This window comes from Mustela nigripes, chromosome 7 (genome assembly GCF_022355385.1).
Source record: "Mustela nigripes isolate SB6536 chromosome 7, MUSNIG.SB6536, whole genome shotgun sequence".
NCBI lineage: Eukaryota > Metazoa > Chordata > Mammalia > Carnivora > Mustelidae > Mustela > Mustela nigripes.
In genome coordinates this window covers 80,243,823-80,270,859 of record NC_081563.1, presented here as the reverse complement: position 1 = coordinate 80,270,859, position 27,037 = coordinate 80,243,823, and the positions used below count along the sequence as shown (strand labels likewise).

Below are 27,037 nucleotides of genomic sequence, written 5' to 3'. Positions count from 1 at the left end.
AGATCTCTAAGGGAATTATCACAGTTAGAGTGGGGTGTGGGGTAACAGAGACAAAAAGCCTTTCTTGAACGATGAATAGTGTGTAGAGTGTCTGACTTTGGCCAGCCTTGGGTATGATTTGCTTCTTACCTTGGGGTTCTCTCCATTTTGAAAGAAGCTTAGATGGGTTTCACTTAGAATTTTACCTTTTTGTGAATGGTATTCCTCTGGCAGATTTTGCTGATGTTAAAGCAGACTCTGGCAATTCTTTCTTGTTCTCTCTTTTTACTTGAACTTTAAAATGGCACAGATGGGAGGCAATGCGCTTAACACTTTTCATCTTATCCATGAGGGAAAAACTTTTCTTGTTTTAAACTTGTCTTGTCTATCTCCATGGCCATAGATCGTTTGAAAGGTTGGCAGCCTTCTAACCCTATGTCCTATGTAATTGCTCCGGGAGCTGCTCCTGGCAGAACCTGGACTGAAGACTGCTCTCAGAATAGCCGCTAGAAGAATGATGATTGATGGGATGCCTGGGTGACCCAGTCAGTTGGGTGTCTGCCTCCGGCTCAGGTCATGATCCTGGGGTTGAGCCCAACATCAGGCTCCCTGCTCAGCAGGCAGCCTGCTCCCCCTCTGCCTGCAACTCCCCCTGCTTGTGTGTGCACATGTGTTCTCTCTTATACAAATGAATAAACAAAATCTTAAAAAAAAAAAAAAAAAAAAAAGGATGCTCAAGTGATGAGCACAACGTAGCCACTGTCACTCAGCTGTTACGAGATCCTGCAGAAGACCAGAAACAGTCTTTTCCTTATTGGTGGAAATTACTGATTTGGTTGTATGCAGACCATTCTGATCAGAATTTTAGTTTCTCTGGGTTACTCTCAAATATCTCTCCAGATATGTGTACCTTTGTTAAGATTTGGGCCAAATTGAGAGCGACAGAACTCATCAGCATTCTCCAGGTGAAGCTCAGACCCGGTGTCTGGAAAAGAAGGACCCAGGGACTGCTGCGTGCTGTCCCAGCTGTGGGGGGGGGGGTTGAGACCTTTTAGACAGATAGTCTTTGTTAGTAAAAGAAATCTATCTTGCCCTCACTGCCATGTTGTTTCATCCCCAAGTTACTTTACCAAGTGTGACAGCAGTAACATTTTTAGGTTTGGACTTATGTCATAAGTTCTTGTTCTAGTTTCCATTCATAGAAAGTGAGACTGAAACTGTCATGAAATTTGGCCATCACCGAAATCATAGTAGAATCCCTAACACTTGTGAGTCTCTTCACATGTAGGTCATACTGTAGGCCCATGTAAACAAGCCTATAACTTCATTTGCTGATTTTCTCAATAAGATGGAAATCTTACTCAGTAATGAATAAAGATGGCATTCTTCTGAGAACTTATGTAGTTTACACATATTTGAGAAGGTTCACCTATATCTGGAGTTCAGATTGAGGAGAGGATTCTAGAAATAACTTCATTAGCATTTGCACTAAACAGTTCTTTAAAGTCTATGAGATGTTTCAGTTACGTCACTTAAAATTTTTGAGGGAGATTAGTTGTTTTGTGAGTGAATGACAATTATTTCTCATTGCTAAATTGTTTTTAATGGTTTATGTGCAGAATTAAAAATTATACATATCCCCTTTTCTAGGAGTTGGACGTTCAATGGAATCCAAGTTGACCTCTTTGGGAATTAAAACTTGTGGAGACTTGCAATATATGACAATGGCAAAACTCCAGAAAGAATTTGGTCCCAAAACAGGTCAGATGCTTTATAGGTTCTGCCGTGGTTTGGATGATAGACCAGTTCGAACTGAAAAGGAAAGAAAATCTATTTCAGCTGAGATCAACTATGGAATAAGGTTTACCCAGGTATCGATCTCTTAATGAGTTTTATCCATTTCTTTACTGATCTTTATCTCTCCACCTAGTCCCATCTCTCCAGCCAGCCCACAGACTCTTGTTGCTTGAATTCTTTATACTCTTGTCCCTGCAGCGTTCAGGATATCAAGAGTGTACATGTTTGATTTTGAAAGTGAAGATACTTGAGAATTGTTCAGCGTTTAGAAAAACAGTGGAGTTTTTCTGTTTGTCTTTCCATAGCCAAAAGAAGCGGAAGCTTTTCTTCTCAATCTTTCAGAAGAAATTCAGCGACGACTTGAGGCTGCCGGCATGAAGGGTAAACGCCTGACACTCAAAGTCATGGTGCGAAAGCCTGGGGCCCCAGTCGAAACTGCAAAATTTGGAGGCCATGGGATCTGTGATAACATCGCCAGGTAAGCTTATGTGTAAAAGGATTTTGGCTAATTGATATTCCAATGCAGGTTATTACAATTAATAATAGGAAAAAGAAGAAAACCAAGGAAGAGTCTAAAAGATCTGTACAATCTGGGGTTATCGGATATTATGCCCAAGGCCATTGTTGTCATACCACTGCCCTCAGGTTCGTCTGGTCACGGGAACCTGTGTGCCTGACCTTTGGAGGGAGTCTTTAGGCTGTGGACTTCTGTGCACAGACAGAAGGAAAGGGTGGTGACGGTTGTGGGTGGCAACAGGGTCCTGGAGGGAAACCTCAGCACAGTGCTTCAGAAAGTGATTTTAATGAAACATTTGCTTTATTTAGGGAGGTATAGGTTCTCTTTTTGAAATGATTAATTATTGTAGTCTCTGAAGACTGGGAGAAAGCATTTAACCCTTCCACCCCCCCCTTTTTTTTTAAATGTGAGGGCCGTGAATATGAAACTTAAGGTTTATGACCAGAAGAAAATACTTATTTTTGTGTACCATTTTATATACCAGTGGTACACTGTATTTTGTCTGACGTCTGACCTGAAAGCCATGCATAAGGAATTGTGTGTTTATTTTAAAAAAAAGTTTTTTAGCTCGTGCCAGCTGCACCAATTATGTTTTTGTGTGTGGTGTTGTTGACAGAAGTCACAAGAGGACTGCTCTCAGTCAAAGGCAGCTGCCAGCTTTGTCACTCACGCATTTGTTCACCATGAAAACAAGGATTATAAATTGTACGTGAAACCATATATTTATAAAATTTTTATGCAGTTGGTAAGATTTAGCTGTTATATTTACCTATTTTAATAAACATTTTGATACGTACCTGTCTTTCAAATTGTAGTTAGTTAAATACACTGTTAGTGATCATTTCTATAATAAGTTGGTTGTTAGGTCCTAACTCTGGAATAAAATGATCTTTTTACACACGGTTTCTGTGGGAAAAATCAGATCTAATTTATTAATTCCTTTCCTAAGAATGTAACCTGGAACTTGATTTGTTTAAGATACATGGGAAGGGTTATTCAAAAACTAAATAATTTTTCTTTGGGAAGAGAACTGGCACTGGTTTCCTCTTTTCGTATATGTGTTTTTAAATATCTTCAAGTTACTTAGCACTGTATATTTTGGGGGGCCACTCTAATGTAATAAGAAAATCAGCCTCATTCATTCCTTTTTTTGGAGAATCCAGGTACTCCAAAAATATAATTTTAACATGAAGAAAACTAGGATTAATTGTAACTTTATTCCCCCGACCCCCAGTTGAAGGATAATAGCCATTTTGTGAACACATTATGTGCTTGCTGTTGTTGGTATTTGTTCCATTTTTGTCCTGAACTTAAGGAGTTTCATTAAGAAAATTTAAAACATTTAAAAGTAGAACTGTAGAGTGAGCCCCTGTGAACCCATTACCTGATTCTAGTACTGCTGTCAGCGCCTCCATACCATCCTAACTCCCTTTCTTCCCAGTGATTTTGAAGCAAAACTCTGATACCAGCTCATTTCTCCCACAGATATTTCAGTGTTTGTCTTTAACGAGATGAGGATTCGGTTGAATAACCACAGGACAGTTCACAATCTGCTATGCATAGCTGGGTAGTCAAGTGTACATTTTGCTGTGTCCTTAAAATACTTCTTTTGGAGGGCACCTGGGTGGCTCAGTTGGTTAAGCGACTGCCTTCGGCTTAGGTTATGATCCTGGAGTCCTGGGATCGAGTCCTGCAACGGGGTCCCTGCTCATCGGGGAGTCTGCTTCTCCCTCTGACCCTTCCCCCTTCTCATTCTCTCTCTCTCTCTCATTCTCTTTCTCTCTCAAAATCTTTCAGTAAATATTGATTTAAATAAATAAATGAAATTTAAAAAATATACTTATTTTGGAGAAGATGATGTAAAACAGTACATAATTTTTCAAAACAGATGTAATTTTATAAATATTAAGAACATTCAGATCAGTTTTAAACCATTAACTTAAACCTAACATCTCGGTGATGTTTTAACTGCATGAGGAATGCTTTAGGGGAGGGATTATGAAATACTCTAACTGACCTTGTATTTCCTCTGCTTCCGGGTTGACACGCTGTGTCCTGTGGGCCTTATCCAGCCTGGGGCTTGTTTTTATGTGGTTTGTGTGAGCCAAGAATGGTATTTATTTAAAAGTCTGTGCAAAGTGAAGACTGTTTGAGAGGCCCCGTAAAGCACAGGTGATTTACTCTCTGGCCCTTTACAGAAAAAGTCTGTGGGTCCCTGCTGTAGTCCCAGCTATAGTCATGTTGGGCTGAATCAAGAAGTGGTACTCCATGTCTCATGATTCTGTTACCTCTGGTCATTAGCTACGTGGAAATCATGTGCCTCCCAGACTGTGATATGTTACAGTACTGTAAGACAAAGGACATGTCAAAGAGCCCTATGTAAGTTGAGATCTGTGGCTTAATTATCACATAGGGTGTTATCTTTTAACAGTTTTTCTTTCAGGGAAATAATTCCCCTGCCGTGGCTCTCTTTTATATATATGTGCTTTTAATTTTAGTTTTATAAACACACACAGAGTCCCCTGCACTACGTCTCTTCCACTGCCTGTTCCTGTTTCCCCTGATGCATTTCCTTTGCCCCCAGCAGTGTTCCGTGATGGTGACCCTGTGCAGCTGCACATGGTTGATCATAGAGTCTGCTATGACCACATTCCCTTTTTTTGTGGAACTTGTTTGTCCTGGAGTTACTGAGCTTCTTATTTTTTTTGTTGGCTTTTTTGTGAATTTGCCAAATTCCCTCCTTGTGGGTTTAATCACCTGGTTTGATCTTTTCTCTTGGAGCACTCTCTGGGGGCCCTCCAGTGTGCCAGTGCAGTCGGGATTAGACGTACTGCAGACTGGGACTGAAGGGGTGTCCCTTCTCTATGATCTGGGTAGGATCCTGTTTTCTTGCATCCCTTGTCTCCTCCTAGTATCTAGTGAGAAAGAAGGCATGGGTATATATTGTTATGAACCTATCGGTCCTCATGCTCAGCAGTTTTGCTGACTTAAAAGTTATAGTTAGGGGGCGCCTGGGTGGCTCAGTGGTTTAAGGGCTCTGCTTTTGGCTCAGGTCATGATCCTAGGGTCATGGGATCGAGCCCCGAATTGGGCTCTCTGCTTGGCAGTGAGCCTGCTTCCTCCTCTCTCTCTCTGCCTGCCTCTCTGCCTACTTGTGATCTCTGTCTAATAAATAAATAAAATCTTAAAAAAAAAAAGTTATAGTTAGAAATCATCACATTGTGGACAAACTCCATTGTCATCTTTTTTTCCAGGATTACTTTTGAGAAGCTCAGTGCTCTTTTGATGGCCTATTTCTTTTTTTTTAAAAAGATTTTAGTTAGTTACTTGACAGAGCCAGAGAGCACAGGAGGGAGAAGCAGACTTCCTGCTGAGCAGGGAGTCCAATGCAGGGCTTGACCCCAGACCTCAGCTGAAGACGCTTAACGGACTGAGCCACCCAGGTGTCCCAGGGGTTCTGGAATTTTATTTGGTCTTTGTTTCTGTGCCAGGTACTTCATCAATATTAATTTTTTATTTCTACCAACATTTTAAACTTCGGAGTATTTCTTAATTCTTTGTGGACATTTAAATATGAATATCTGTTATTAAACAGATGCTTTTAAATACTCTTCTGTTCCCTCTGTCACTTGTTTCTTCTGATACTTTTTTTTTCTTTTGATTGTTTTTATAATTAGAGGTTTTCTTCATCTGTCTGTGTGATAGTCCATGGCTGTCTGTTGAGACATGAACTTCTAAAATTTTATGTGGAGCCTCTAGATTTGTAGTGGGACGTGTGGACCAGTGGGCTTCATCATAGATGAGTTGTTGAGGGGCTTGGTCTTGGGTTTTCACAGCCAGTTGTATTTATGGTCTTTGCTGTTAAGCGTGTCAGTTTGCCACAAGAGAGGTCTTCCCATCTCCAGCCTGTAGTTGGTGAGCCCGTGTGAAGATGGCAGCTGGCATTCTGGTTTCTCAATGGAAGAGCAGTCTGGGTGGGAAGAGTGTAGTTTGAGTAAGGCGCCTCCCTCCCCTTGGCCATGCATGATGTCCCCTGACTCTCAGCGTCGACATGCCAGGTATAGAGCATCCCAGAGGAAGGGCTGACTCTCTTTGGTACACACACGTTCTCTCCCCCTTCTCACCCCCCTTGCTGGCACCTGACACTTCCAATCATGGAGCGTTTCTGAGGTTCTATAACATAAATTGACTTCTCTCAAGCTGGTGCCTTGCTTTTTAGGCATAGCAGGCATATTTGGTAAACTTAGATTTTCTAATGTGCTTTCAGTCTTCTAGATCATGATTAACCAAAAAATAAGTAAATAACGATTGACCCAATACTTAAAAATTGTTTCCAAGACAGTTTAATGGTATTCTGGAAAGATATAAAGATAAACACATTTAAACCACCATGGTCCACTAAAAATCTTGTTCTTAAGTTCTTCTGGATTTATTTGTATGAAATAAACTTAATTGAGGCAAGAAATCAATGGGAATTTTTTGCAAATGGTTTCCTTAAAAATATGGGTAACTTTCATGGATATACATAATGTCCTCACATACTGAGAAAATTAAAATATAATAAAATAGTTTTTAACACATACTAATGCTGGCAGTCTTCCCTCCCCCTCCAAGAATTCTTAAAGATCTAAGAATTGTATCTTCCAGTCCCACTGGGTTTTAGACAGGGTACCGCTGTATTTCCTTTGTCATAGCTGCCCACACGTTTGTTGATTTCTAGAGCTTCTGAGAATTGTCATGCACATACTCACATGCTGAAATTATTCAGTGGCTTTACTTCAAACATAACAAAAGTCAAGAAATAAAACATGGGTATTCATCTTCTTTTCATACCTCAACATGGATAATCTTGGAATGTAAATTTTAATTTTTTAATGTAAAATTTAAAATTTCTGTTGGAATCTCAAACATTTACATTCATGCTTTAGTTGCAACATAATATGCATGTTATTTGTATCTATACATGTTAACTAAAATACATCTTTTTAAAGAATTTTTTCCAACTTATTTTCAGTTGGCCAGGTCTTCTTTAGTCTGTATCTCAAAGTTCGAGTGTTCTTTATGGTTTTTCTTTTACTCCTTGCTGTCAGTGTAATTAATTTGTTATTACTGGTTTCCTTGAAGGAAGACATTCTCATTCATTTTCAGTGATTATATTTAGTATCTAATTATTTAAACTTTTTTGTAACTTTCTTGACAAGTTTCCTGTGCCTTTTCAAATAGTTCAATACCTGTGAGGTACCAGTGAATATATATATGGGATGTAGCTTTTGTTCCTTTAAAAAAGTTAATTCTATCACTTACAGGACTGTAACTCTCGACCAGGCAACAGATAGTGCAAAGATAATTGGAAAAGCTACACTAAACATGTTTCATACAATGAAACTAAATATATCAGATATGAGAGGGGTAAGTACATAACATTTTCAAATTCTGCCTTTCTGCAGTGTTTTTCTCATTTAAGGCTTGATCTAAGAATGGTCATGAGGGGGTAATGGGTTTATGTGCGTATTTTCATCTTATTTGAGATAATATCAGGAGAATAGAAACTGAAAAATTGTTGGCTTTTTTAACTGATCTGATCCTGTTATTTTTCAGCATAGAGTCAAATTTGTTCTGAAAGCTCTTAGTTTTCTGTGTAGAATGATTTTGTTATCTTAAGTTTTTAGAGTATCTTTTAGTTAACCAAGGGCTTATTTTACCTACATTATCTTGCTTCCCATTCTCAATCCCCTGGAAGTAGATTGGACTGGGAGGAGTATAGAACTGCAAATAATTCTTGTACCTTTAAGATCCTTTTTAACCAAATTCATTATGATGTCTGTTGATGCTCTAGAAGGTAGTATTTACCACAGGCACACAAACATGCTTTTGGGACATGTAGTGAAATGGTATAAAAAATGTAAAAATCTCAGTTTTTTTTTTTTTTTAAAGATTTTATTTTATTTGACACATAGAGATCACAAGTAGGCAGAGAGGCAGGCAGAGAGAGAGGGAGGAGGAAGCAGGCTCCCTGCTGAGCAGAGAGCCCGATGCGGGGCTTGATCCCAGCACCCTGGGATCATGACCCGAGCCAAAGGCAGAGGCTTTAACCCACTGAGCCACCCAGGCGCCCCCCAAATCTCAATTTTCTTAAGGACGAACCTTGCAGGTTCCATTGTGTGTGTACACATATGTGAATAAAAGGCATTTATTGGTTTGGTGTGGCATTTTTGGAAGGATTAAAGAATTACTAAACCAGACATGATTAAAACTTCTCTCTGAAATACTGTTATATTAAGACTTTATGGTGGTGTGGGGTGTTGTTATCTAGACACCTCAGGGTGTGGTGTACCCCAGGCACTGCCCATCCCCCCAACACCCATTTACTTGAGAAGTACTTCATTTTAAACAAAAATGATAAATGAAGTAAGGCTGCAAGTAGAATGCTCTCTATGGAGTTTTTTTTAATGTTAAAAATTTGGTTGATCAGAACTTTAGTGGGGTATAAAAGTATTGTACTTTTTTGGATTTTTCTGATTTTGAAGAGATTGCAATATATTTGGATAGAATTGGATACTCCCAAGATTGAGGTGAATAACTGCTTGCTAGCTCTTCAGTAGTTTTTGTAGTAAGTCGTAATAGAATACTGTTGGAATACTTTAATCTTTTATTCTAGAAATAGGACCTAGAAGAACTTTTAAAAAAGGAATAGCTGAGAAGTTTGCATAGTTAATTCGTATTCTTGCTTCAGTTTTCCTGAACACATTTCCACTTCTGGTTCTAGGTTGGGATTCAAGTCAATCAGTTGGTCCCAATCAATCCAAACCCTTCCGCATGCCCCAGTCGCCCGTCAGTTCAGTCAAGCCACTTTCCTGGTGGGTCACACTCTGTCCTGGATCTCTTCCAAGTTCAGAAAGCTAAGAAATCCATAGAAGAGGAGCACAAGGAAGGTCAGTGGTCATAACTGTGGTTCTTGTTTTGGTGATGCTTTTACCCTTGGGAAGGCTAATAAGTTAATCTAACAATTGTCTGGCATAGATCTACTTTTGAAGAAACACATTGACATTCTGGATTATAAGGAGTCAGTAGTATAAGTTTGTTTTTACCTACAGTGGATTAAAGTAATCCGTATTATCCCATCCCTAAGGACATGAAGAAGCTGTTTTATGTATTTTCTATACTTTCAGTATTTGTGGCTGCTATGGATCTGGAAATATCCTCTGCCTCTAGAAATTGCACTTTCATGCCATCTTTTTCTACACACCTGACATCAAGTGTCAATCCTGTTACTAGCAAAGCTGAGTCTTCAGGGAAATGGAATGGTCTGCATTCTCCCATCAGTTTAAAATCAAGACTTAACCTGAGTATAGAGGTTCCATCACCTTCCCAGGTATATTTTATAGTTCTAAGTATTATGTAAGTGCAAAAGCAGTTTCAAAGTAGGAATGACGTTTTTAGTTGTCAGCATAGCCAAGAAGGGGAGAGGGCTACTTGTCAGGTAGATCAAGGACACATCACGTGTTGACTGATTTCCAAATGAGAAAGATCACATTAGGAAAAAGGTGCTGCTTTTGGAAAGATCTGTGACTCTTGCAAGTTGTAGAATGTGGACGGAAGCCAGTTCTGCAGACTGCCACCAGTAGCCACTTCATCTCTTTGTAGCAGTGGTCATAATACAGGTTTAACACTGTTCAGTAATACAGCTTTGGTGCTCATTAGTAGGGGGCCTGCATCCAAGGTTTTTCTTGCAGCATTTGGAAACAGTTCTTTCTGTAGAGTGAATGATTTTCCTAACATAAGCCAGTAATCCTGTTGATGTGCACTGTAAATGTGTAATACGGTTGGAATTTTTGCTCCTTGTAAGGTTGACATAGCACTATAAGCTATATTGGGAAAGTCCATTTTTCTGCTCTACTAAATAGTGGGAGGCTGAAGGAAACCTACATGCTAGCTTTAAAGCTGGGAAAGGGACAGTTGCATTGGGTCCCAGATGCTAGTGAGTTATCCAGAAATAGTTGTTCCTGGCAAAGTACAACACTGGCCTATCCAGCTTACGGGATTCCATGCTGCTAAATGGAAGGGCACAGATGTCTAGAGGAATCTGGTGTGTAGGCTAGAGAAAAGTTAGTTTCTAGAATCCCTTTTTTCTTAGTGTTGTCAGATCCGGAATTATTTGTAATTGGGGGCAGATAGTCTACTGTGTGACAGGTAAACAGGACTCTGTTATTGCATTCCAGAAATCTGACATATCCCACAGGCACTGGCCCCTGACCCTGGGTGGGTCTGAGAGAAGTCTCTCTGCCACGGTTGCCGGAGATCCAGGGAGTGTTTGGACCTGCCTGATCCGGCGGTACTGCTGGTGTAGTGGGTGTGCAATGTGCACGTGTCCCTCTGGACTCCACGTAGTACGAGCCAGGTTTCAATGGTGAAAGGCGAAAAACCTTCCGAAAATGTGCTGCTTCGGAGGGTTAGCTTTTCTAGCCTGCTTCTCTGCACCCTTTGTTGGTTATCCAGGATGTTCAAATTGAAGTGAACATGAGAACACTAACTCTTCTAACCTCCTCTGTGAGCATGCTTTAACTTCAGACTCTTGTGGTATTTTATAGCTCGATCAGTCTGTTTTAGAAGCACTTCCACCCGATCTCCGGGAACAAATAGAGCAGGCTTGTGCTGGTCAGCAAGGAGAGCAGCATGGCGACAAAAGGAAAGAGCCAGTAAATGGCTGTAATACAGGAATTTTGCCACAACCAGTTGGGACGGTTTTGCTACAAATACCAGAACCTCAAGAATCTAACAGTGACGCAGGAATTAGCGTCATAGCCCTTCCAGCATTTTCACAGGTAAGTTATTAGAGACTTTCTACCTACATATGCTCACCCGTCCTGCCCCAGCTCAGGGCAGATCTCATTTCCTCTTTTCTTTTGGACCCTAAACTCTCAGTATCCATATCCACTGGGAGCAGAGGGATTGGCTTATTTCTGCATCATCTAAAGGAGACAGACTGTCAGAGAAGAGGGAAGATAGGTTATGTGGGTGCTTGAAATCCACCCAGAAGTAGAACAGAAACGAATTGTTTTCATTATATTCGGCAGGGATGACCCTTGGGCCACACTTCAAATAACTGGGTGGAGATAGAGAATCACAGGCCAGAGACTAACACAGTCTAGGCATGGTGTTTAAGAAACAAAAACTTTGGGGTGCCTGAGTGGCTCAGTGGGTTAAGCCACTGCCTTCGGCTCAGGTCATGATCTCAGGGTCCTGGGATCGAGTCCCGCATCGGGCTCTCTGCTCAGCAAGGAGCCTGCTTCCCTCTCTCTCTCTCTGCCTGCCTCTCTGCCTACTTGTGATCTCTCTCTGTCAGCCTCTCTGCCTACTTGTGATCTCTCTCTGTCAAATAAATAAATAAAATCTTTAAAAAAAAAAAGAAAAGAAACAAAAACTTTGCAAATGAGCCTGCTTTCATTTTTTTTCCCCCCCTCATTTTCTGGTAGTGCTGCTTGCCCTGATAGTTACGCAGTGGTTTTAAGTCCATTTTTAGCCCCAGATTTTCTTAATTTAACCTTAAAACCTTGTGATACAATAAGCTTTAATATTGAGGACCTAATAAGAGTTCATACAGATCAGAAAAGCATGATTTGAAAACAAAATGTTTTGGAGCATCAGCTCAGGTTTGACTTTGAACCTTCTTGTTTCCGCTAGGTGGACCCTGAGGTGTTTGCTGCCCTTCCTGCTGAGCTTCAGAAGGAGCTGAACGCAGCGTATGATCAAAGACAAAGGCAGGGAGAGAACGCCGCTCACCAGCAGCTGGCCACTGCATCAGGTAAGCCAGGGAAGAGCCCTGTAACACGACTGAGGACGAGAAAGGAGTTCTTGTGGGGTGAGCACTTCAGGTGGGCTTAGTGGCCAGTGTCTGAGCTGCTAGTCCCGCTGAGAGCTCTTGGTGTCGGAGCGGAATGAATATATGATGCAGGTAAGTGTTGTCACAGTCCTAACTGGACCTGTATCTGTAGCTTCTTGACTTTAAAACACCTTCATTTCAGAAAAAAGTCTGATTACCAGAAATCTTTTGAGTACTCGAGATAGATACATCAGAGTTAGGTTTAAAACAAAATATCTGAAGGTCTCTGAACACACATTACAAAACTGCATGCATACCTCACCCGTTGAATTCTCAGTCTTTATGGGCTTGTCCATACAGAACCCACTTCGTGACTAAGCACAGGGAGTGGGTGTCCCGCAGCCTGCGCTTGCAGCCTTGTGCCTTCCCCACGCACAGTCTGGCTCAGGGACCTGTGTCGGGATGTGTGCACGCACAGGTCGGGTTGTATCTGAGGAGGAGGAACAAGAACTCATTGTACTGTCCATACATACTTTGTTGAGGATCTCATGTTCATATTCTTTTAGTGCCAAAGAATCTGTTACGTCAGCTCAAACCAGCAGCAGTGAAAGAAAAGAAACGAAACAAGAAAAAAAATCCCATCAGTTCCCCCAAAAAGATTCAGAGTCCTTTGAAAAACAAGTTGCTTACTAGTCCTGTGAAAACTCTGCCGGGGGCCTGCGGGAGTCCCCAGAAGTTAATTGATGGGTTTCTAAAACATGAAGGTCCTGCTTCTGAGAAACCTCTGGTAATAGTTTTCATACTTTTTGAAACTTTCTTTCCATTGATCAGATGTTAACGTACTCACTGTTAATGTAAATATAGCACTTTTTATCATTTGTTTTCTTTAACAGGGAGAACTCTCTGCTTCCACTTCAGGTGTGCCAGGCCTTTCCAGCTTGCAGCCTGAGCCTGCTGCCTGCAGAAGACCCCCAGCACCCAACCTAGCGGGAGCTGTTGAATTCAGTGATGTGAAGACTTTGCTCAAAGAATGGATAACTACCATTTCAGGTTGGCTTGGCCGGCAGGACGGCCACAGACTGAGATGCAGTGGTTCTAGGATTTTAGAACAGGAACAGGCTCATCTGTAGAAACGGAGCTCATATTTCTAAATCTGGTAGGCTAAACCCAGGCACCCTCCCTCTAACCTTAAAACTCTGGGGCTGACTCTGAAATCTCCATACTATAGACCCTGTGTTTGATGGCTGTAAGTCAGTGGAGTAGTTAAGAGAAACGGAGTTATGTCTGCAAGTAGCTGCCTGCCTTCTTCTGAAGGAGGTTGGTCCTTATTTGAGTTTCCCCCCTGACTCTTTAGATCCAATGGAAGAAGACATTCTACAAGTTGTGAAATACTGTACTGACCTAATAGAGGAAAAAGATTTGGAAAAACTGGACCTAGTTATCAAATACATGAAAAGGTAACTATTCAATACTTTTATCAGAAGGATAAATGGGGAGTCTCACTCAGCTACTCTGGTGAGGCATGGAGCAGCAGCTTCTCTGCTGTTAACTGTGGAGGTAGTGAAAGGGGGGTACCCTTCATTTTGAATCTCAAATGACGATCAAAAGGTTGTGCACCTTGAGATTTATAGTTTAAAACCCTCACGATACACTTTGAACGGATTCCCACGCGAGGAGTTGTTGGTCTTACCTGGTGTTTTTTCTTAACCCGCCTTTTAGGTTGATGCAGCAGTCGGTGGAATCGGTTTGGAACATGGCATTTGACTTTATTCTTGACAATGTTCAGGTGGTTTTACAACAAACGTATGGAAGCACATTAAAAGTTACATAAATCTTACCAGGGAGCCTGGTGCTCTTGGCTAGCTGTGCCATAAGTGCTTGTGAGGTATTTGCAAAGTGCATGATAGTAATGCTTGGAGTTTTTCTAAGTTTAAATTTCTTTTTAAGCAAGTGTTTTGTATATTTCTTTTCAATAAGTGCCAAATTTGTCAGTATTGCATGTAAATAATTGTGTTCTTTAATGTAGTATAGATTCTATTTACAAAATGTTTGTTTATAAAGTTTTATGGATTTTTACAGTGAAGTGTTTACAGTTGTTTAATAAAGAACTGTATGTATATTTTGTACAGGCTCCTTTTTGTGACTCCTTTAGGAAGCAAATCCTGCACTGTTTATTATATTTAAAGGCTGAGGAAACCTACAAGCCGGACTGTCACAGGCTCCATGCTAATCTTTGAGATTCCTGAGAGGTCCCAGACTGGGATTCTGCTTGTTCCGGGTAAAGCTTCTAAATAATCTTAATCATTCTTCTCCCCAAGCATGAACAGAGGAGCATGTTAAGAAAGTCTTCTTTACTTATTTTAAATTAAAAAACACACATAATTGAATATTAAGTTTTTTCCTGGGAAAATGGTCTCTGCTTCTACTGTCCCTTGAGAAACTTCAGTAGTATTGAAGAATGGTACAGATTTTCAGATGTATATAGGCTAGGTTATACCATAATACTTGAAAAATATAACTTATAATCCTATGCCAGTGAATACTTGGGGACATTTTCTTCATACGCCTCCCATTGCCTTCAGTACTGTGCTACCAACATAAATAGGTAGTCTGATACTAGAGATCCTACTTTTTCGTGTGGACTTCCCACATTCTTGGGGAAAACTAGCAAAAACCCAATTACTGCCATCAACGAATCATGAGGTCTCTGCCACAGCTTCGGAGCACTAAGCCCAAGTAGTCTATCAGCTCCCTACTTACTGCCCCATCAGGAAACTTACGCATGATAGAATTCTTCTAGGACAAACTAGACCAAGATGGATGCACAAAAATTCTAACACTAACGTGCTGGCACACGAGGTATTACACTGAAGCTGATGACTCATGGAGAGAAGCTACGCTAGCATGAAGGCCTAACAGAGCTCACTGGTGGATGTCTGTTTTCTTTATTGGTAGTTCAGAATTGTGCTGATTACAGTGGACTCTCAGGACTATACAAGCAGTAAATAGCAGCCAGCTACGCTTTACACCATGGTTTCACACAAAGCAGATATCAGAGTGCCTAATTTTCTATTTTAAAAAATTCCTAAGGGTATACGGCAGAAGAATGCTGGAAAAAAAAATCACTGGAAGAGATATGCATAAATAAAGAAGTATTTCTTGCATCAAAAAAGTCCCAAGAATCACAAAATCTGCAGAAGCTTGGTTAATCAAATACTGCAGTACTGATTTAATCAGTATAAAATTGAAAGAGCTTTAGATCTGTAATAAAAATCCAAATTTGGGTTAGGGCAAACTTTAAAACAGCAGCCGGTAGAGAAGGATTGGGAAAGGAAGGGGCAGGTGAACAGGCACATTGGAACTGTGGGGACATGTAATTGACCACTGTCAAACCAGTGTAAGTTTCTTGGTTTCTCATGGAAAACATTTTATACACCTATTTTTTTCCTTCCATGCTTAAGTTCATCAGTGTCCAGATACATCCGTTCCATTTTTGTCTGTTTTTTCTTGGTAATTTTACAACATAATATTGCATTTATTCCAATTCCTGCCCCATGTGGAAAAATTAGATGATTTCAAATACTTTCTTCAGCTCCACAATAAGCTGCCAATCACTCTTCTGCATCTCATCTCTGAACCAGTCTTTGAGGGCATCGATGGACTGCCGGCTGATCTGCAAGCCCAAGGCACAAAGAAGGTCAACAACAGTGTAACAACCATATGCTCCCCTCCTCCCAAAATGTGGCCCATGCCTGTCACTGGCTACTGCTCATTAAAGAGAAACCTTAGCCAAAATACAAGTGCAGTGCTTGTTTGCCTTTTAGAGGAGCAGATTCTCTGCAAGTCCTGTCGGGCACTCTCTGAAGAGGCCCCTTCCTCAACAAGACAAGGCCACATCATGGACCTGCCCTAACAAAGAATCTAGTCCTCTCAGACTGTGTATGTTCAAACTTCCAGTCCTCAGTGCTACTATAAAGGTAACCACAGAAGAACTGAACTCCCACTTTCTTAAAATGAGCCACTTTAAGGACACACTTACCTTACTGACAAGAATGTCTGTGGCTTCAAAATGTCTTCCATACATTTTGGGCGATTCACCAGGGATAGGTTCTATTTTGACACAGACTTCTTGTCCTTTTTTTGCAACATCCACTTGTTTATGGTTTATTTCAATACTTGTTACTATTCCAATGTCAACAAACTGTAAAATAAGAACTGTAGTGTAAGCAGAGGTATCTGGCCAGTCACAGGCACTACAACTGGACAGCTGAAATAAAAACTGGAGCAAAAGGGCCAACTGAAAAGCCTTGGCTCTGTGCCCCTTCCTGAGCACTCATCACAGTGTAATTTCCTCACTGGAACGGTAGGGAATGACCACCACATCCCCTCTGCCTGTCACAAGATGGCTTGTGAAGGAGGTCACTCGTATGCTAGACAACTTGGAAAGTACCCTGTCAACTTGCTATTTCTGCTGTACCCTTTCACATAGCAGGTGCCATAGTGAAGGAGAGGCAAGCACAAACCACCTCAATCGGAAATGAGCTTGGAGTGGTCAGAATAAGTCAGGATGGCAGCCAGAGACACATGATGTGGGGCCCCGTAGGCTGAGGTTAGAGGATAAAAGCTGTGAGCAGCCTCAGCTCAGTTACAGTGCAGGAGAAAACCACTCCACTGCCTGCCTTGTCAAGAGATAGAGGAGAGTAACAGTGAAAATGAGGAGTGCTTGGTGTGGCCAAAGCCACAGAGGAGATAACCACTGCAAGCAAATGTCCTACCATAGTCCACTAAAATGTTACAAAAGCAACAAGTCCTAGTGCTCAGATGACTTCTAAGTGCCACTTCCCATTAAAGGAACCAGGTCTGGGGCAGGTAAAGTGCTAGATGAGCCCGGAGCATCTTCCTGCACTAGAAGGAAGAAAATGCTCCAAGTGCTGAAGTAACCAGCTTGAATGGGCTCCTACTGACCAGAACAGATAATGGTAATGGATTTAAAACATCACATTTTTTTAAAGAAGCGAGTGTACATGAGTTACTTCCTGAAAAGTTTAGGGGGAAGGAAAGTTCTTTACAAAAGTATTTGGGGGCAGGGCTGGATCACAATGTTAACCAACATTTGTGCAACTGCCTTACAGGCAAGGATTACCAATTACTAAGCCTATCAGGATAAAGGTTGTTGAAGCAGGATATTCACAGGTACTCAAAGTGCCCCAGGAATTACTCAGTAATTATAAAGGGAGAAAGATGTGTTTCTAACAGCAATGCTGAGCCAACAGCACTTCCCCCAGTAAACGAAGATGGTATCGCCACAGTAAGAAAGTCTGTGTGATGGGGCTGGAGACAGGCAGAAGGACCTGTGCATACACTATCCGTTTCAACCACTGTAACTTCTGTCTAGCGAGGAGGAAACAATCAGACAAATTCAAGTTGAGAAATAATCTGCAAAACAACTGGACTCCAGAGAGGATGGGGGAGGGGCTGGTCCTACTGAGTCCAAACCCCTAATAACCAAAAGCAGTGCACCTTGAAGGAATCCTGGACCAGGTAAGCAGATGGCACTATGAAGGATACTTGGGACAGTTGGAGAAGTGTAGAACGAGAACTATAAATTACAGAACATTACTGAGTTAGTGTTAATTTTTCTTAGGAATATGGGTGTCCATTATTCTATTCTTTGAACTTCTCCCCAGGCTTGAAACTTCAAAAAACCTTTAAAAGGGCACTATTTCACAGTACCTTGCACCTTTGTTTGCTGGTGCTAAGAATCGGGAACACTGGCCCTCCTCACTGAGGTATAAATCATAGAAGGCGACAAGCTCTGCTTGTCGTCACCACTCCTGGACTCCCCATTTTATTCCTTTAAGAGACCACACTTGTTTTGAAAGTACAACCAAAACTTACATTTTTGCTAGGGACGCACATGGGTGTCCCCTGTTTCACCTGACCTGCTTCCACAGTCACTCCCATCACTATTGGGTCTCGAGAATTAAAAATATACTGGGGGAGGATTTTCATCTTGCAGGGAAATACTGCTATGTGCCTAAAAGGAAAAAAAGAAAACCCAAAAATTTTGAAGCTGACAAAACCGCTTGAACATGAAAAAAGCAAATACAAGTGAGTATGAGGCTTCTTCTGTTGGCTGAAAGCAGCACTTCCCAGGCGGTGCCGGAAGAGCAGGATGGATGCTGTGGACAGCCCTCCATGGTGTCTGCCCTGGTCCAGGCCACCCGCCTGAGTGCTTCTTCCCCTCACCATCCTCTTCCCCTCCCTCCATCCATACTGTTGCTTCCCAAGTCTTAAGCTGTATCACAAGAACACTGACCCCTGCCCCTAAATTTAGATGGAGCTTAGAACGTTGACTGGACCCACGGTCAGGCACACAGGGAGCCTACTCTGGGGACCCAATGGCATCAAACCACAGCCACCTTCTCCATATCATGTCCCCAAATGAGGTGATCCAAAAGGCTACTAACCTTCCCTATCAAGCATGTGTTTGTTTCAAGTGTTCTCACTGTGTCCAGCTCTTCTTCAGCCCTATCTTTATACTTTCAGTTTCATGATTTCAAGTAAGCATATCCCCATCTAAATGCTACTACTCATCTGGCAATTCTACTTCAAATGTGCATGCCAACTTGAGCCATCACTGCATATGGACTTAGGCATGAGCCACCCTCATGTCTTGCCTGGAACACTGGGAGCCTGGCAAGACTACTCGCTGCCTCCCTGAGATCCCCCCCATGTCCTCCAGAGTCCTGCCAATTTCTCTGACCCCATCTCCTAACTACTCTCTGTCAGATTGAACACGGCCGCCTCCCAGTGTGCCCTTCTGCCTGGACAACTTCCCATGGGTCTGAGCAGCTCACTTCAGTCCTTCCAGATCTCTATCTGGATGGGAGATACATGGAGCTGAGCTGCTGCCCCGGCCACACTGCTTGTCACGGCTCTCCTGATCTAGGCCTTCCCTGCTCTGCAGCTCTTACCCGACTTCCCATGCATTCACTGCTTGTCTCGCCTGAGCTGCGAGAGGACCTGGTCAGAGTCGGTGCTGACTCGTCTAGCACCTGCAGCGATGCCATGTACACGGAACAAGCTGTGAGGTGAGCTGCAGGAGCAAGGTTTCTTACCATGGAATACCTTGCCTCATTTCAGTCCCTCACCATGCACATTCCCATTTTGTTCCTTCCTTCCCATGTAATCCCAGACCAGAAACTCTAGCAAGAGGATTTTAGCAACTACTTGCCAGTTAATGAGACCCAGGCCTGCCAATTTGAAAATTAGAAACTGTAAGGCTACAGAGGATTAGTTTACATACTGCTGCAATGGCTCAGATGGGCACAATATATAGTTTTTAATACATTACTTCTGGATGAGCCAATGCCATTCTACTGTCCACACACCTTTCTGGCACAAGTATCCCCCACGTGGCCAAAGTTCACCTGATGCCACCTTGCTTTTACAACAGACCTATATTAGTACCTGCTTTCCCTAACCAAAAGAGGAGGATTTTTACTCTTATGACAAGCAAAAAGCCAAAATGTTCGGCGTTTGTTTTGCAGTGACCCATTAAGAGCAGTGGGCACCCCAGACAGTGTGGCCCTGCCAAGCTTCTTTCCAGGGACCACACTCAGCATCGCACCGCCAGAGCGGTGAGCTGCTGTCTGGGAGTGCTCAAAAAATTTCCATGCAAATTAATGGTAATTGCTTCTTCACATTTTGGCTTACGGAAGGTTTCAAAGGAAAGCTTTACTTTCAGGGTAACAGGAGAAACCTGTATTTGGTACTTCTCAACCAACTTTGTTACCAAAGACCCAAAGTAAGTAAAATCACCAACTTACTTAAATTCTTCTTGTTTCTGTTTCTTGTAGTCTTGTCTATATTTCGTAAAGGCATCAAATAAATGATAAATAATTTCTGCACTAAAAATTCTAACTCCTAAACTATCGGCCATTTCTTGTGCATCCCGTTCAATTCTCACATCAAAGGCCAAAATTACTGCGTACCTGAAAGGTTCAAACACAACAGGGATCACTCGGTGAAACACAGAGTATGTCATAAAGGACAGGTAATATGAAAGCCTAAATAGAAAAGAAAAATTACTTACTGGGGATCATGTTCCAGCATCACCGAAGCCTTCATAACATCCTTTTTATGGACTGGACCAATGTTAATTCCTGCATACTATAGAAAAGGAGTTTCTGAGCTTAAGTGCCTGGGTGTCAGGTAAAAGAAACAGCACCACAAACCATGACTATCATGGACTCCTGTGGAGTTGGGAAGGATTACTTACGGGCACTTCTGATGTTTTTAGAAATTCAAGTAGAGCTTCCAAAGATCCCAGTGTAGATGCCTGGACATAGACTCCTTTTTCTTCCAACTTGATAGCATTTAGTGTCTGCTTTAACTCATGGATCAACTCATCCTTGAAAAGAAATTAAATTTGACAAGGCTGTAAATACATTTCTATCAGCAATGGCCTAGAATTAAACTGTCTTTCCCTTTTTAATTAAGCATTCACATGGAAATATGAAATCAAGGCTAAAAACGTAAGGCATAGCAGAACCTGTGCTGGAAAGGAGGAGGAGATTCAGGGCCACCACTGTCTTAGATTAATTAATGCGCAAATCTAGTTAACCTCGGCTATACTTGGCAGATAAGGAAGATGGGTGAGCAGAACAAAACGAGAACAATCTTTCAACATTAAAAGGACTACATCAATGTAATGTGTCACGGTAGCCCACAGGGTCTGCTTGAGTGCCTTCACTGAAATGCCCTAAACTTGGAGTCCTCTTCCTCTGCCACTGCTGCTCCTTTACAGAGGAAGAGATTTCCCCCGGGGAACACGTAGGACAGCCGTGTCCTGGCCATGAAGGATGCAGCAGTCCCTGCCATAGTTGGGACTGGCCAAAGAGGGATGCCTACCCTCTTCTCACTGGCCCTCAGGTGGCCAATCCCCTGATGGCTGTGCTCTGGTTCTGTCTGAGCAGTAATGGTAGTCCCAGCATTCACTATGAGCCAACGTGCTGGGGAGAGTGCCGTCTTCTCTTTGGCAAATTATATGTAAACTGGACTCCAGTAGGAATGTGCTCCCACAGACAGGCACGCAAGCTTTAAAATGTCTCCTACTTCCTTATAAGATTTTCTTGAGTTCTGTCTGTATATTTGGATATCTGAAAACATTAGCACCAATTTCTGGGCCTTTGATTCATTTTATATTAAATAAAATATGTATTTTAGAATTCTAGTGTATATAAACATTATTTATGCTAATTCAGAGTACTGTGCATACTGAAGAATTCTAAAAGCATGAACTATTTGCTATGAGCCACCAGGTAAGACAGAGGTGCCTACTTTATTCATCGCTACCAACGTGTGCCCTGCTGACACAGCAGCAAGACTCACACAGCTTTGGAGGAAAAAAATTTTTTTAAGTAACTTACTTTAAGAACTGGGATTTCATCTTCTTTATAAGCCACCAGGAGGGGTAAACCAGCCAATGTCTTCTCTAGGTCTTTTCCAAGAATCTTTACCCCTTGAGCTGCTTCTACTTCTTTATGCTTTTCATACTGGTTCTGTAGACATTAAAACATTTGTTACCATATTTATTTGAAAAGTGGTTAGAAGTAGGAGATAATGACAATACTTTCAGGACTGTGTGGCAGGAAAATTTTTCTTCAAATAGACACAAAAAGCAATAAGCACAAAAAATCGATAAATTCAACATTAAAATTAAACTCTTGTTTCTTAAGATACCATAGAAGAGATAAAAAGGTCACAGGGAGACAGTAGGAGAAGATGCTGTGATGCATGTAAGCCACCAACAGACCAGTCTCCTGACTATACAGACCACTCCCCTGACTGTAATAGACAATGCTGGAGCACAGGGACATTTCACAAAGGAGTGAATGTCAATGGCTAACAAAGAAACAAAATAATGACCAACCATTTTTCAATCAGGCAAGTACCAAATGAAAGAACAATGAGCTACCAGATGGCAAAATTTAAAAAATCTGACTCCATCAAAGAGCTGACAGACGTGAAGTAATGCAAACTCTAATATACTGCAGTTGAAAGTGTAACTTGTTAGACTGTGAACAACAGTGTGGCCTTATCCAGTAAAACTGGGGCTCACAACTCACTCCTACGCATATACATAGCAGAAACTTGCACAACTGCACTAAGAGATAGCACAAGAATGTTCAAAGCAACAACACTGTTGTTAAGAGCAAAAATTTAAAAGCTGGAGATACACTATGCTTGCCGTCAACAGGAGAACAGATAAATCAACCCTGACATATTTATGCAGTAGAATACCACCCCCCAAAAAAAGGAACTACAGCTATATGCAACCATGGGTAAATCTTAAGTGTGTTTTGTTTTGTTTTTACCTAAAAGAAGCCAGACACAATGGAAATGAGAATGATTCCACTTATATGAAGTCCATACATACTTTTTTTTAAGCACATACTCAGGCATTAAAACTGTTTTTTAAAAAGGATATTAGTTACTATCATAAAAATGGAAGCACAATTAACTTTTAGGAAGGTGTGGGGGATGGCAAATATCCATGAGAGGCACACAGTCTTCCAAGGTGTCAACAATATTCTAGTCTTCATCTGTTTGTCTGCTTCCTAAGAATCTGCTAGACTTTTCCTCTACGTTTTGTATAGTTTTCTGCATTTGCTTTATTTCCTAATAAAAAATGTTAAAAAAAAACTAGCAATATAGAACCAAAACAATATACTTCCATTCTCATGGAAAGCTTAGATGATGAGGAGCGAGGGTGTGTTAAACCAAGCAGCTCTCAAAGTGAAGAAGTGACCTCAACAGAACTCCTACACATTGTAAATGTCCCCATATGTCAACACTTACCACCTAGGCTTACCTTCACCCGTAATTCCTTCATTGGAGGGGGTAAAAGAAGGCCTCGAATCTGAGTTACAATGGGCCCTTCTACTCCAGGAACAATAATTGTATCTCCTTCTTTCAAACGCCCATTGATCAATATCACATCTATCGTAGTGCCCATTCCTGGGAGAGCCTTAACCTGAGAGACACAAGTGTAAAGGGAGTGAGATAGATGCTACACTATGTTGACTGAATTAGAGAGAAGACATCCCCTCCCAAAGTTCATTGTTAAAAGGCAAAACAGAAAATAAATTCAAAAGCTAATCATTACCTCCATAACCTGTGCTCTTAGCTCCTCACAGTGTGCAAGTCTCTTGCTCAACATAGTCTGAGTTAACTCGACAAGAAGGTAGATCAGACTTCCCATGCCATCACCAGTATGTGCAGAGGTAGGTACCAAGGACACAAAAGTACGGGGATCCTTATTCTCATAAAACAAAGCTGCATTCAAACCCTAGAGACATAAAAAGCAAAATCATTCCAAAAGGCCAAACTGTCAAAGTATCTAGGACAGCATGACTGATTGGACAACAGATAAGCAAATGGCTCGGACTTTCTGAAACTCCTCAAAAATACTCAAGAGATCATGCATATCCTGTATATTAGTTATATCACAGGAAAGTAGTTTCTTACCAAGTCAAATTCTTTTTTTTAGATTTACTTATTTATTTTAGTGGGGGAGGGGCAGAGGGAGAGAGAAGCTCAAGGAGACTCCCCACTGAGCACAGAGCCTGACAAAAGGCTTGATCTCACAACCCTGAGATCATTACCTGAACGGAAAACAAGAGCCAGACACAACCAACTGAGCTACCCAGGCGCCCCTCCAAATCAACTTTATTTTAAAAATTTAAGCGTTCAGAATACGAAGACAGATGTTTGAAATATTAGCTAATTTAAAAATAAAACCAGGGATAAAGGAAAAGAGTGGAGAACACTACTTGCCATAAATAAGACAACAGAACCAGCAATGGTGAACTGCTGGCTTTATTATAAGGACAGGAGAACAAAGGGAAAAAATATTCTTTTATATAAATTCTTCATTAATAAGGCAAGTTTTCTTACCTGCTGCGCAAATTCCACAATAATTGCCTTTGCTCGCTCCTCAAATTCATCTTTTGTATTCTTTTTCTGCTTCTTTAAAGTAGCAGCCACATCAGAGTCAGGGCTCTTTTTCCAATCATACAACCTATCAATCTGGACAAAAATTTTTTGTAAGAAACATCTTTAAAGCATTCAGAATACTATGGAATTTAATTAAGGTTAAAGCTCCTAACTAAAATTTCCTAATGTATATTATATACATTCAGGAGACTGAATTACTCAAATATTTTGTTATACCAAAAAGCCTGTATAACCAACCCACTTAACTGCATCCCCTCTTAAATTAAAAACTTCTGAAGTAACATCAGCCTCCACACCAGCTCAGGAAAGGCTGCCATTTGTTTGCAAAACATGAGATCTTAGAATTATCTTAGGACTACTAGTGTATTCTGTTGGAATTCCAAAATGGTTCTGTTTAGTAGTCAGAAATAAGAATTACAGCAAATATTATTACCAGGGAAATTATACACACACACACAAAAAAAAATCAAAAATCAAAAAAATCCACATCCTATCTCAGAGAACAGCCCATTTTAATTGTTTCATGGCTAAAATTAGATTTACTGTGTTAAATAAATCATGTATTCTCCTTCACTTTTCAAAGTGTGATAAATGGGTATAGTGAAGAAAAAATATTTAATAGTAAAAACAAAAAAGCAAAATCTGTTTCCTCAATCTAGGGTTACAATATAAAGATGCTGCCTGAATCTGATGCTAAAAAGGAGAAAAATTAGTTAGCAGAAACAGACCCAGACATGACAAAGATGTTATAATTAGCATGAGGTCCTTAAAATAGTTATTATAAATATATGACTTTATTTTTATTTTTTTCTTTTAATAAAGATTTTATTTTTTTATTTGACAGAGATCACAAGTAGGCAGAGAGGCAGGCAGAGAGAGAGGAGGAAGCAGGCTCCCCGCCGAGCAGAGAGCCCCGATGCAGGGCTCGATCCCAGGACCCCGGGATCATGACCCGAGCTGAAGGCAGAGGCTTTAACCCACCGAGCCACCCAGGCGCTCCAATATATGTGACTTTAAAGGAAAAACATGAAACTTGTAGAACTAAAAAAGCATAGAATATGAAAGAAAAATTCACTAGATAACCTTAACAGCAAATTACATTATTACAGAAGACTGGAAGCCTTGACAATGTAGCAATAAAAACAAGTCCAAAGAAAGCATACAAAAAAAGTATCTGAATAACCAAAAAACTTTTTAAACTGACGAATATATAAATTCAAACATCTAGGGTGCCTGGGTGGCTCAATGGGTTGAGCCGCTGCCTTCGGCTCAGGTCGTGATCTCGGGGTCCTGGGATCGAGTTCCGCATCGAGCTCTCTGCTCGGCGGGGAGCCTGCTTCCTCCTCTCTCTCTCTGCCTGCCTTTCTGCCTACTTGTGATCGCTCTGTCAGAATAATAAAGAAAATCTTTAAAAAAAAAAAAAATTCAAACATCTAAGAAAATCAAACCAAAGTAGGATAAACCAAAACTATCACATAATTTCAATGATGAACCTTAAAAGTTCCAATCAAAGAAAAAGGAAGACTCATTGCACACAGGGAAACAAAGGACAGCTAGAGATAAAAGCCATAAGCAATGATGATGAAGGAAAACAATTTTTTTTTTTTAAAGATTTTACTTATTCTAGAGATAGCAAGTGAGCACAAGTCGGGGTAGAAGCAGAGGAAAAGGGACAAGCAGTCTTCAGCGCTGAGCACAGAGCTAGACTCGGACCTCAATCCAACAACCCTGAAAGCACAACCTAAGCTGAAATAAAGAGTGAGACACTTAACCAACAGAGCCATCTAGGTGCCCCTAAGCAGGGCTTTTAACACTGTGCTAAACGGGGGTGTCTTGGTGGCTCAGTTGTTAAGTGTATGCCTTTGGCTCGGATCATGAGTTCAAGTCCCCCATCAGGCTCCCTGCTAAGGTGGGAAGCCTGCTTCTCCCTATCTCATTCTTCCTGCTTGTGTTCTCTCTCTCACGGTCTCCCTCTCTCTCTAATAAATAAATAAAATCTTTAAAAACAAAAACAAAACAGTGTGCTGAATGCAACCTTAAATATTTCTATTATACAAGAAAAAAATATCTGAAATCAACAATTAAAATTCCACCTCAAGTTAGAAAAAGTAGACATGAAAACCAAAGCAGAAAGAAGGAAATGATGAAATTAACCCTGGAAATCAAAGAGATCTCAGACAGACAAAAAGTAGAGAATATCAATGAGACAGAGCTAGTTCTCTGAAACACAAATTTCTACACTAAAAAGAAATGTAAAAAACCAAAATAACCTGTACCCGTTTAAAAGAAATTTTATGCAGATGTGGATTCCAATAAAGTTTACTAACTCTTACAGAAATACCATTTCTATACCAACTCTTTCAGAAAATAAAGGAAGATATACTTCTTACTTCATCTTACAAGGCAACATTACTCTGATAACAAAAGTAGACAAAAGATGTTACAGGAAAGGAAAACTATATAGCAAAATCACTCATGAACACAGACAAAAGAAATCATCAACAAAAACTTATCAAATCAAATCTGGCAATATATGAAAGAAAGAAAATACATCATAACCAAGTAGGGTCTATTCTAGTAATGCAAGGTTGGTTTAACATTTAAAAATTCAACAGTAATCAACAAATGGTGCTGGAACAACTAAACATTCACATGCAATAAAACTGAATCTAGACACAAAACAGGACCTCCATGTCATAAAAATTAACTCAGACTAATCATAGAACTAAATGTAACATATAAAACTCTAACACCTCTAGAAGAAAACATAGAGAAAATGTGATGACCTTGGCTGTGCTGAGAACTGTTTAGATACCACATCAAAGACATGATCTATGAAAGAATCTGATAAGCTGAACTTCATTAAAATTAAAAACTTCTAAGAAATAGAGTGAGTCTTG

General features: G+C 40.7%; 2 protein-coding genes across 12 annotated transcripts in view; one reads left to right on the top strand and one right to left on the bottom strand.

Moving 5' to 3' along the window:
* The window catches only part of REV1 (REV1 DNA directed polymerase), a 94,948-nt gene extending 80,713 nt beyond the window's left edge, over positions 1 to 14,235 (top strand). For 9 of the 10 annotated variants that reach the window (XM_059406253.1, XM_059406255.1, XM_059406254.1 and 6 more), the window contains 11 exons: positions 1,630 to 1,850; positions 2,082 to 2,254; positions 7,600 to 7,702; positions 9,060 to 9,225; positions 9,463 to 9,665; positions 10,882 to 11,115; positions 11,975 to 12,095; positions 12,680 to 12,900; positions 13,007 to 13,163; positions 13,468 to 13,570; positions 13,833 to 14,235. In XM_059406253.1, the coding sequence (XP_059262236.1) occupies positions 1,630 to 1,850; positions 2,082 to 2,254; positions 7,600 to 7,702; positions 9,060 to 9,225; positions 9,463 to 9,665; positions 10,882 to 11,115; positions 11,975 to 12,095; positions 12,680 to 12,900; positions 13,007 to 13,163; positions 13,468 to 13,570; positions 13,833 to 13,944 (1,814 nt within the window). In that variant the 3' untranslated portion in view covers positions 13,945 to 14,235. Of the gene's footprint in view, positions 1 to 1,629; positions 1,851 to 2,081; positions 2,255 to 7,599; positions 7,703 to 9,059; positions 9,226 to 9,462; positions 9,666 to 10,881; positions 11,116 to 11,974; positions 12,096 to 12,679; positions 12,901 to 13,006; positions 13,164 to 13,467; positions 13,571 to 13,832 lie in introns of those variants that run through there. The other variant, XR_009405418.1, reaches the window with a different exon arrangement.
* Positions 14,236 to 15,042: 807 nt separating this feature from the next.
* The window catches only part of EIF5B (eukaryotic translation initiation factor 5B), an 80,933-nt gene continuing 68,938 nt past the window's right edge, over positions 15,043 to 27,037 (bottom strand). For both annotated transcript variants that reach the window (XM_059406262.1, XM_059406263.1), the window contains exons 15-24: positions 24,078 to 24,209; positions 23,287 to 23,469; positions 22,993 to 23,154; positions 21,548 to 21,679; positions 20,398 to 20,529; positions 20,212 to 20,288; positions 19,946 to 20,110; positions 18,012 to 18,150; positions 16,153 to 16,314; positions 15,043 to 15,786 (exon numbers count right to left, since the gene is read on the bottom strand). In XM_059406262.1, the coding sequence (XP_059262245.1) occupies positions 15,679 to 15,786; positions 16,153 to 16,314; positions 18,012 to 18,150; positions 19,946 to 20,110; positions 20,212 to 20,288; positions 20,398 to 20,529; positions 21,548 to 21,679; positions 22,993 to 23,154; positions 23,287 to 23,469; positions 24,078 to 24,209 (1,392 nt within the window). In that variant the 3' untranslated portion in view covers positions 15,043 to 15,678. The remainder of the gene's footprint in view (positions 15,787 to 16,152; positions 16,315 to 18,011; positions 18,151 to 19,945; positions 20,111 to 20,211; positions 20,289 to 20,397; positions 20,530 to 21,547; positions 21,680 to 22,992; positions 23,155 to 23,286; positions 23,470 to 24,077; positions 24,210 to 27,037) is intronic.